Here is an 11625-nt window from a genome sequence, read left to right as displayed (position 1 = left end):
CTGATCAAGAATATATATACTTTATAGGGTCGGAGATGTCTCCTTCACTGCGTTGCACACTTTTGACCAAAATTATAATACCCTCTGCAAGGGTATAACAAGAAAGGAAAGCTAAATTAAATTTATATAATTATATAATAATATATGTATCGGATCGTATATAGGTGGCCGACCCTTTGAGAGTTTCACCATCAAATCAATTTTCCAATAAAAATGTTAAAAATTCTTAAAAAATAGAAAGATTGTGCCATTTTCGATCGTTCAGTTATATGGCAGCTATAGGATATAGTCTGCGTTTTATAATCCCTTCATAAGTTCCTTTTTCATAATCCTTTCATAGTTAAAATCGTCTTTCTTCAGATGACCCGAAAGCAGCTTGCTTGTATAATATACTATTTTTATGATGACCAGAAAGTTACTAGTTTGTGTGTTAATAATCTCATTTTTTATTTTAAAATTATAATCTCATTCAAATTGACCTTTTTTGACCTAAGCTGGTTTTTTACAACTTGGCGCTGACATGAATGGCCAGTACACCATCGTCTTCTGAGCTGCCGATCGAGATATTAGCTCTGCCGTCAGATCCGACTGTAACGGTTTTGCCGGTGCAGGAGGAACCGTTTTTCATGCCTGAAATAACGTCACAGTAGGTACCGGCGGGGAGACCCGTCTGAAGGGAGCTATTGAGGTCGTAGTTATCGTTGTTGAAGGCTACGAAGCCCTTGCCACCACGGCTGAATGCGATCTGGTTGCTGCCATTGTCCCACCAGTTCTGGATTTCGTCAGAGCCAACGGTGTTTCGGAAGGCAACCATGTTGTAGATCTGGCGCCAACGGTGCTCGCACACCCAGCCACCGCTGCAAGAATTGTCGCTGTTGAAAACCGGAGACGCGATGTTGTGGCCGTCGGTAGTGGGTGGACCCTGGTCTGTGTCTGAAAATGAGAACGACGACATGACACGAGGAGTGCCAAAGGGATGGGCCAACATAAACGCAGAGGCCATCTTGTATTGCTTGGCCACCTTGTAGGTGAGCACATCGGCACCACCGGCCCCGTGACCGCGCTGGTTGTCATGATTGTCAACAAAGACGAGCGATCGGTCGGAGGCTGCGAAGCCCCAGGCGGTTCCCCAGTTGGTCAGATACTTCAGCTGGTTCTTGCCGCGGAAAACTTTACCGATAGAGTCGGAATGGCGGAACTCGGTAATGGCTCCCAAGCCGGTGTACTCAGACTTGCTAATGGCTTCGCCACCCATATCGATCACTTCCTGGACAATGTAGGCCTTGGCACCAGACTGGAAACCATGATCCGTGTTCAGGGTCTTGAGGCGGCCGTATATGGTGCCCAAGTCCGCAGGCCACATGTGTTTGGCGGCATCCACACGGAATCCAGCCACACCGAGGTCGATAAGGTGGTTCAGGAATTCGGCAACCTTCTCTTGAACATACGAATTTCCTTGGTTCAAATCGCGGAGACCCACCAGCTCGCAGTTACGCACTTGGTTAGCGTCGTTATAGTTGGAGATGGCACAGGTCGGATTGAAGTCTAGCGAAGAGTAGGGCACACCGGGGTAGCTCTTGCTGCTGGGACTGGCAGTGCTGCCACCAGTGCCATAAGTGCCACCATCGGCCGCCATGTGGTTAAAAACGACGTCCACGTAGATGCGGACTCCAGCGTTGTTACAACGTCTGACCATAGAGGCGAATTGTTCTTCATTTCCGGAACGAGTAACAAGTTTGTATGAGATGGGTTGGTAACGTTCCCACCAGGGACGACTATCCTTTACGGCATTTTCATTAACGGGTGATACCTGGAAACCAAATAAATTTGTTAAACTTCAGGGAAGCCTTTTAAAAAATATATCTTATGTACCTGGACACCGGCAAATCCGTTCGGGCCCAAGAAGTTTTCGCATTCAGATGCAATATCATCCCACTTCCACTCGAAGAGGTGCACCATACCGCTGCGGCCTGACGCATAGTTGGTATTGAATTGGGCGTTGGCCACCGCCAGGAGGGCGAGGCATACAAGGCTCTTGGTCAGACCCCTCATGGCTCAAGTTTTACTCTGAATCAAGGTATCACTTGGATGTGCTTTTTATAGGGCAGAGCCTAGAGAAACTAAAAAAATCTATGGACGTCATCGAGAGCGGCTTGGCAAGATGATTTATTTGTGATTGAAAATGGCAAGGTATGACGAGGTAGACGTTATGGGGGGGATCCGTCGGGGTCTATCGTGGTAAAGATAAGATACGCGTTCACTGGACACTATCTGGGGGGTTGCTTTGATTCCAGGCAAGTTTACGACGAGTGTCAGATAGATTGAATCTATTAGATTGTGCTTGCTTTTGCTCCAATGGCTATTAATTAATTAACTCGATTGAAGATATTTTGAATGGCGGACAGACTGAAGATCTTGTTATCTTTGACTAAAGCTCTATTCCTCACTTAGCAAACAAGTTAATTGAAGAGGCACGTTTGACAATTTCTTGCCCTCTCAGAACTGTGATTAAATTCTGCAGGTAAACAAAAATATTTCTTTGCGAGGCTATATATTTGGTCATGTTATACGATGATTATCGGATCTTATTGGACCCAAGCGAGTTTCGGATTTTACACATATAAATTTTATATTTTTCCTTCTGTATATTTATATATAGAAGAATGTTTATATAAGCCGAATATATTTTTAGCATATTGAATATTGTATAGATATGAAATGTATGTATGTTTTGAAGACTGAATGTAGGGAATGTAGAAAACTGCAAGTCAATCAAGATTAATTCGTGGTATTGTGAAACCAAATTGTTAAAACAAATAAACAGATGAGGGGCCGAAATAATTTTCAAAAAACAAAATGTTGGTTGGTGCAATACATTTCCATCTACAGAAATGCCAAAGTTGTGGCATTTCTATCTATCTTAAAAAAATCCGAGCGTTCAAAAATACTGCAAGTCAATATGGGAGAAAAAGTAAAAATATATAAAAATTCTCCGCCAAATTTCGATTTTATTTATAATTAAAGTAAAAGTTGATAGGATTTACATACTCCATATTTTCAAGTTCATTGCAAATGCACAAGCTCAACAAAAAAAATTCCTTGTCAAATATACAAATCCATGTATGTACATATGGATGTGTATTTAACAAAGCTTCACAGGTGGCTGAAAAAAATTGGTAGCTTATAGGACTATATCTTGAGTTAACGAATTGTGCCAGATATAAGCGATATATCAAAAGTTTCTTCATCTCATGGTCTATCTTCACGAATGAATAAGCCAATTTTAAAACACAATTTTTTATTTTGAAAAAAAAAAATCCCCTTCAATGTATTTTTTTGTCTACTATTAAGGCGTTTGGTCTCAAAGAAAATGAAATTTATATTTAAAAAACCTTTTCAGCGGTGTAAGGAACGTTTTGATATCCTCATTGAATAAAATAATGCAAATAGAGGGACAAGAGCTTCACTTGGAAAGAGCTGTAAAAATCGAATTTCTTGAATAACTTCGGACCGAAAAACTGGAATAAGTTCGGATCGGATCAGTTGAGGTACCAATCAATGCTAATAAAATATTTTTTTTACTTTTAGCCTCCCCCCAAACCAAATAACTTTTGGAAAATGTTTGGACAAAAATTATCTAATTAAAACAAAACCTTTCGATTGGTATATAATTCATTTAGATCGGATGCATACAGAAAATTTGTCGGTTATATATAGAGTCTCTTTTCGCACCTACTTATATACCGCTCCTGAAAAGGGAGAAGAGTGTTTGTACACGTTGGTTCCAAAAACATGAGGTGATCCTGATCAAGAATATATATACTTTATAGGCTCGGAGATGTCTCCTTCACTGCGTTGCACACTTTTGACCAAAATTATAATACCCTCTGCATGGGTATAAAAAAGTTTACATAAACCAAAATTTAAACCAAAACCAAATAAACCTATAGTTCTCTATATAGTTGAAACATTGCGAAATTTATTTATCTTTCATCGGGAAATTTGAATGTAGCGTCCTTCCTTGTTTTAATTTTATTTGGTACATATACATGTATATGTCAAAATTATTATAAGCTAGAAAAAATTAGTATTCAAAATACCGAAAAACGCAAAATTTGTTCAAATACTTTTCATTTACAACGCGGAACCTGCGGGTAATAAAGCCTATATTTGTTCTAGACTTTGGTTTTGGGAAGCCTAATAGTAATGGAGCAGACACAACTATGCAAAGAATAAAAAAAACTTCGATTTTGTGGGTCCTTGTCATCAATTCTCTATGAATTCGTTATTATTTATGGTAGCCTTTGATTTTTTTGGGTAAAAGCATTTTAAATGTCCCCAATACGCCAACGAATTGGATTTCGTAAACCAAATAGAAGGATGCATCAAGGCAACCATTACCACAAACAGTATTTGGGCAATATAAAGGTTCCAGCATTTAATGACAAAATCTGACCTTCTGGCAACTTAATCAGCACACAAAACATGTACCACTGAATCGATGACGTGGATTCCGTCAAAAAATGTATAAATGTGGGCTACAGCCATTTGCATTTGATTTTCAAAATACGTATTTTGAAGCGGACCTGCCGAACAATTGCTGATTTATGACTATAATTTGGGACAATGGCCTGGACATAGTCAGCTCAATTACTTTTGACGTCTCTGCGACTTGACATAGAGCCATATGAAATCTAATGAAATTAGACGGCACAAATGTATTTGGATTGGCTTCAGGGAAATTGAACCTTACTGTTTTTTGTTTGCAGATTTGGCTGTTGGAAAATCCATCTACAAGAGTGAGAAAGTATGATTTTTTTGTTTGATTTTAAAGTATTCGAAGCTATATATATAAAGGTTATAGTTGTGCAAATATAGCGGCTGAGACTCACATAATTCCAATAAATAGGTATTATCCGCACTATTGGTCAAGTTTTGTGATGCTTTGATGTATTGAACTTAAATAGAGTGTTGTCACCCAAGTCATTGGTCTTGCTGATAAGTAGTTTTAGGTTCAAGTTTATGTCTCTTATGTTTTTGTATCAATAAAACCTTTAACAATAAAACAGTTTTTAAAATTACCTCATTGGATTTTCCTTCGCTCTTCTCTTAACACAGAGGGGAATAAAACTTTATTGGTATTTTCCATCCCTGAATTACGATTTGGATATCTTCAGATTAAACTTCCTTCATTCCACTGAGTTGGTGGGATCTTGGTCACGAAAAGGCCAACTGTCAAACTATTGAAAAATCTTCAAGCCAACTGTCATAAACGTTGACATCATTAAACCTTCTTACAACGTCCATCCACCCGCGAGAGCACTCTAGCCCCGAACTGTCAATTCACCCAACCATTCAGCAACCCGCCGTTCCTCCCCTCCACCAACTCTTCCGCCAAATGTACAGCAGCCTTAATAGCTGGACAGGGCGGGGTAGGAGACGTTGGTAAAATGTGCAAAAATTTCGCGCACTTCCGTTACATTTCGCATCCTTTCTGGCTGTTTATTTTTCGGTGGAGCTTCCTTTAGACAAACCGCAACGGAAGCACTGCCGTGCACTTTTCCGGTCCTACCTCCCAGTTCAAGGCACTTTTTATATTTCCCATGCCGTAACTGCACATTCCACCCAAGTTCGAGTAAAAAGCAAATGTTAAAGTGAATGGCTAAAATCGTTTGTCTGCGTTAAAGAAGAATGTAGTTCATAAAAATTTGATTTTATTTGTCCCTAAAACAGTTTTTTTTGGTACTATGCTCCTTGTGAAGGATCGTAAGTTTTAGAGGATTGATTCTTTAGGTTGCGAAGGTTTTTGAGCTTCGTTGACTGACTTCGTGAAAGCGTTAACGGGGAAGAATAAGGATGACAATGATAAAATTACATTATACAGTTTATTTGTCAGTAGCCGTAACTTAAAATCTTTCAACTTATCAGAAAAAAATATCTTTTTAAGTAAAGGTTTATGAGGATTTGGATATAAGAATAAAATTTCTCATTCATTAGAAATATAAATTACTCATATAATTTTTCACGACAGAATAAGATCACGACTTTTTTGATAAAGTCAAAGCGGTAAGATTGACGACGTCAAGCGTACTTTATTTATTTAGTTCAAGGAGTCAAGGATTAAAGGAAGTTATGGGAAAAATTTTAATGGTATTTAATGAAGTGCTTCAAATTTTGTAGGCTTTGGAGTGTCATATAAATCCAGCTAAAGCTATAAAAGCATATTTAATTGTTGCTCCCAAGACTGAAATCGAAGTCATTAAATTGTATTTCATGGCATTTTGTTAGTGCGGGAAGTAAGAGTGGCCACTGGGTGGCATGGAGGATGGGAAGTAGAGGATTCCGTGGTCGTTCTAGCATCTTAATTAATGGGCCACAACAAGTTAGTCGACAACCCCACATATACAAGATTAAACAAGAGTTAGAAATAGGGGAATGGGGTCAATAATGAATTAAAGTTCAATTGACCAGAACAGGCAATGGTCGTTACTTTCTCAAATAATCACTGTTACGGTCCGAAGGTTGTGAGGACTCTTCCCCGAACGAAATATTCTTGGAATTTTCCTCCTCAGTAGCTTTAGTAGTATCATCGGAATCATCCTCTAACAGGTCCTCGTAGAAATTGACGCCATGGAAATGCATTAGCATGACGATCATGCCCAACGCCAAGAATACTGACTCTATGATGTTGTCGCGCGCCACATCCATCTCAATGGTCCAAAGATACTCCTCCACCTTCGGATTGCAGCCGGGGCAATTCGGCTCGCTGCAACAAGAGCCACTGCTCCAAGTGCGATTGGCAGACGGGGTCTGGTAGTCGATCACTCCCACCATGCCACAGCAACTGAATTCGGCCTCGATCGTTCCCAGGGTTCTCTTCAGCCACATTTGGTAGACGAGCAACTGGGCGAAGTACTCGAATCTGTCGCGGTACATGAAGCGGGTCACCGCTATACTCACAGTGTAAAGGAGCACGGCAAGGCCGATCAGTATATACCCTCCATACTTAATGAGGCTAGGTAGCTTGGCCATCCAAATGCCAAGGATAGCTTCTGCTATGTAGGAAAGCATCGTCAGTCCGCGAATCCAGAACAGCCAACCACGAATCACCACTGGATATAAACGAATGTCGGGGAACATTGTCGACCTCAGGTAGAGGTGGCTGAACACGTCTAACATAAAGATCAGCCCTATCACAATTAGCACCACATTAATGTGCAGGACGCAGTCGCGCGACACCCGGCACCAGCGGCACCGCTTTGCCATCCTGCTGAGGGAGCGGTGAAAAATTGGATTCCCAGATTGTTTGCTTTGAAGTAAAACGACTCCAAACGACAAGAGATTCTATTGAAGTTGAAGTCGACCAAAGTCACAGGTCTGACTGTTTGTTGATTGTTTTGATGAGTGATTTGGCAAAGCTCAGGTGGATAATAGAACGTGACCGCCCTTTTTCGGCCGCCCTACGGCTGGTTGCCAGGGCTTCAAATGTAAATGAGTTTACTTCCCATGGAAATGAAATTTGGCACCTCTTGCGAGTAGAGCTTCCCATCGCGACTAGACGGGGGTAGATGCTAGCCGCAGTAATAATAAGACAGTAGTTCCATTTAAATGGAAGCTTATTTTAAGAGTTAAATACGGATCGGATATATATCTCAAATATTGGAAGTAGTTCGCGGAACCTAATGGGAATTTTTGTATCAAAAAAATTTGAATAAGAATTTTGATAAAAGTCCCAAGCCTGTAATTTTCCTTTTGTATTAGAAAACCACAGATAGAATCGTCGGAGATTTCTCCTTTACTGCGGTGCACAATTTTTGACCTAAATATTAAAATTTGTACCCCTGCAAGGGTATAAAAACCGTTTCTATTGCCTCCCACCTTCGCGCAAAGCATAGCTTAGTTAAAGTTGTCCGACTTTATATATTCGTATTATGTGACCCAGAGTCCTAATTTGTTAGTGTTGTGACACATTTGGAAGGTAAATAATATTAAATTATTTAAAATAACTCTAACTACGAGTAAGCTTAAGTATGAGGTCACTACGAGTCAATTATATGAGAACCTTGCTTAATATTTTTTTAACACACATTTTTTTTCATTATATTTTGGAAACTTTCTTGTAAATGAATACTTAAGTACGAAAAAATTTGTTTGCAAAAAAAAACAAGAAAGGAAAGCTAACTTCGGGCGGAGCCGAAGTTTATATACCCTTGCAGTTGAGTCGCAGTCCGCCAGGTGGCGACACGCATCATATATTATTAGATATATAGCGGATTGTATATAGTCGGCCGATCCTTATGAAAATTGGCATATCCAATTATTTTGCCAAAAGAGGAATCCATTGAAACTCCCATCCTTCTAACTTGAAAACAACGAAGGTATGGCATTTCCGATCAATCAGTTATGTATATGGTAGCTATAGGATATAGACGGCCGATCCTTATGAAATTTAACATCGGATAAGTTTGCCCAAATTAGAATGCATAGAAAGTCCCATCCTTCTAACTTGAACAACAACGAAGTTATGGAATTTCCGATCAATCAGTTATATGGCGGCTATAGGATATAGTCGACCGATCCCGTTCCGACTCATATACTGCCTGCAAAGGAAAGAAGGGTGTGTGCAAAGTTTCAACTCGATAGCTTTAAAACTGAGAGACGAGACTAGTTTGCGTAGAAACGGACAGACGGACATGCTTATATTGACTCAGGAGGTGATCCTGATCAAGAATATATATACTTTATAGGGTCGGAGATGTCTCCTTCACTGTGTTGCACACTTTTGACCAAAATTATAAAGCCCTCTGCAAGGGTATAATTAAACATGTAGGGACTCATATAAAAGTCACAGCAACAAAAGCCGTTTGAAAATATATTTTTAGATGACGACCTGCATGCCTAGGCGTGCGCGAGGAAACTCTATATATAGCCGAAGAATGAAAAATTTTCTGTAGGCAACCGATCTAAATGAATGATATACCAATCGAAAGGTATTGTTTCAATTAGATAATTTTTGTCGAAACATATTCCAAAAGTTATTTGGTTTGGGAGAAATTAGGGTGAAAGTAAAAAATTTTTTTATCACTAAAATGAGGCTGGTGGACACATTTTAGTCCGCAGATAGAATATTTTTATATATTCGCATTCTAGAGCTAAATACGCGTCGATTGGTACCTCAATCGACCCGATCCAACATTTCATTCAGAAGTTATTCGAAAAATTCGATTTTTTCTTCTTCTTCAAAATGAAGCCAGTTGTCGGTTTGTCGGTTTGTCTGTTTGCACTATTTTTATCTTAAAAATCCTGAAAAAATTGGAAAATGTTTGTTACTATCACATGAGCAACTTTTTTTCTACAACTTTTTGAAATACCTTAAGCTTACGTCAAAAAATTAAAAAAACTTTGTTAATGAAAAAATTCATAACTTTATAATTAAGAAAGATATTAAAAAGAGCTTTACACCGTTGAAAGGGGTTTTTAAATATCTATTTCACTTTCTTTGGGACCAAACGCCTATATAGTACACAAAAAAAAATACACTGAAAATAAACTTTTTTTTTAAGAAAAAAAATTATTGTTCAAAATTTGGTCGATTGATCCTTTTTATATTGCACGTGGAGATAGATTTTGAGATGACGCAACTTTTGATATATCGCTCATATCTGGCAAAATCCGTTAACTCAAGATATAGCCCTTTAAAGCAGCTACCCATTTTGTGCAGCCTCCTGTGAAGCTTGCATTTACTTATACATGTGTGTGTATTTGATTGGCAACTTTCCTTTTTGGAGTCTGCATATATTTGGTCAATACCCTAAAAAATATGGAGTATATTTTTTCAGATTTTAGTTTATTTATTTAAAAATAAAATCCAAATAAAAAAGGGCTTAAAAAGTAAAACGTAAACATTGACTCAAGTTGGACTCGAACCCAGGCCCTCCGTGTTAGGAACCACGACACTCTCCACTCGGCTAATGCTTGATGGAAACTTTTGATGTAATTCTACTTTGTGTTTCAGTCGATTCAGTTCGATTTTTACAGTTTTTTCAAAATGAAGCCAGTGGGTCTGTTTGTCTATATTTTTTTCTTTGCAATACTGAATAAAATTGGATATTTTTGTTAATGTCATATGACTCATATGATATGAGCAATTATTGTTCTACAACTTTTTGAAAAAGCTGTAAAAATCTAATTTCTTGAATAACTTCTGAAAGAAATGTCGGACGGGTCGGTTGAGGTACCAATCTTGAGGTCTCAAAGAAAAACAAGAAAAGAAAGCTAACTTCGGGCGAAGCCGAAGTTGATATACCCTTGCAGTTGTGCCATTTCCGATCGTTCAGTTATATGGCGGCTATTGGATATAGTTGGCCGATCCCTATGAAATTTGGCCAATAAGATTATTTTGCCCAAAATGGAATCTGTACCAAGTCCCATCTTTCTAACTTAAAAATCACCAAAGTTATGCCAATTCCGATCTTCTATGACAGCTATAGGATATAGTCGGCCTATCCTTATGAATTTTTGTACATAAGATATTTTTAAATATTTCAAAAATAAAATCCAAATAAAAAAGGGCTTAAAAAGTAAAACGTAAACATTGACTCAAACTAGGATTAGAACTCAGGCCCTCCCGTGTTAGAAACCACAACGCTCTCCACTCGGCTAATCTCGAACTTTGTTGCTTGACGGCAAATTTTGATGTAATTCTGCTTTATGTTTTAGTGTCTCATGTCTTAATGAGAAGAATGCCAAATTTTATGAGTAGAACGCTTTATATGCACTGAGCATATAATGCATATAAATAAATGCAGCCACCTCCGTTTTGGGCCAAATCATGGATTAAAAGCTAAAAAAAAAACCAGGCAAACCAACTCCGCCAATACTTTTTTAATATTTATTATTTTATATCGCACACCCAAAATAAATTGTTACATTCAACAATTGGTTTAAGTAGAAAAACTGGAAAAACGAAATTTCCATTTTTTTTAATTTTTTATCTTTGCGCATTTATTTTAGATATAATACATGTTTATTATATGATTGATCGGATATGCCATAACTTTTTTTTTTTTTTATAAGTTAGAAGGATGGGACTTAGTACAGATTGCATTTTGGGAAATCTTATCCGATTTGCAAAATTTTATTAGGATAATTGGCTTAACTTTGTTGTTTTTGAAGCTAGAATGATGGCACCGTTTCTATGGTTTCCGTTTTGGGCAATCTAATCCTATGTTTCATAAGAATCGGCCAACTATATCCTATAATTGCCGTATAACTGAATGATCGGAAATGGCACAACCTTTCTATTTTTAAAGATGCTTGGGGCTGTTTCCAATATTTTTATTAGAAATTTTGTTGATGGTGAAATTCTCATAAGGATCGGACCACTATAGGATCCGATATATATAATAAAAACATAAGCTTCTGCTTAACTGCAAGGGTATATCAACTTCGGCTCCGCTTGAAGTTAGCTTTCCTTTCTTGTTTTTTATACCCTTGCAGAGGATATTATAATTTTGGTCAAAAGTGTGCAACGCAGTGAAGGAGACATCTCCGACCCTATAAAGTATATATATTCTTGATCAGGATCATCTCCTGAGTCGATATGAGCATGTCCGTCTGTCCGTC

The 11625-nt window shown here is 38.2% G+C and overlaps 2 protein-coding genes across 2 annotated transcripts; both read right to left on the bottom strand.

Moving 5' to 3' along the window:
• Positions 1–422: 422 nt before the first annotated feature.
• Positions 423–2079, bottom strand: LOC26515084 (alpha-amylase 4N). The gene is made up of 2 exons (XM_014908600.3): positions 1873–2079; positions 423–1810 (listed from the first exon to the last, which is right to left on the bottom strand). Exons 1-2 carry the CDS (start codon positions 2050–2052, stop codon positions 503–505), a joined length of 1488 nt encoding a protein of 495 aa, XP_014764086.1. The 5' UTR covers positions 2053–2079; the 3' UTR covers positions 423–502.
• A 3988-nt stretch (positions 2080–6067) lies between these two features.
• On the bottom strand, positions 6068–7413 carry LOC6496669. The gene has a single exon (XM_001961333.4). The coding sequence runs from the start codon at positions 7264–7266 to the stop codon at positions 6487–6489; it is 780 nt and encodes a 259-aa protein (XP_001961369.1). The 5' UTR covers positions 7267–7413; the 3' UTR covers positions 6068–6486.
• Between the last annotated feature and the right edge of the window lie 4212 nt (positions 7414–11625).

Source organism: Drosophila ananassae, chromosome 3L, assembly GCF_017639315.1.
Source record: "Drosophila ananassae strain 14024-0371.13 chromosome 3L, ASM1763931v2, whole genome shotgun sequence".
NCBI classification, from domain to species: Eukaryota; Metazoa; Arthropoda; class Insecta; order Diptera; family Drosophilidae; genus Drosophila; species Drosophila ananassae.
Note: the sequence above shows the minus strand (reverse complement) of the source record. Positions and strands in the feature narration are given on the sequence as shown.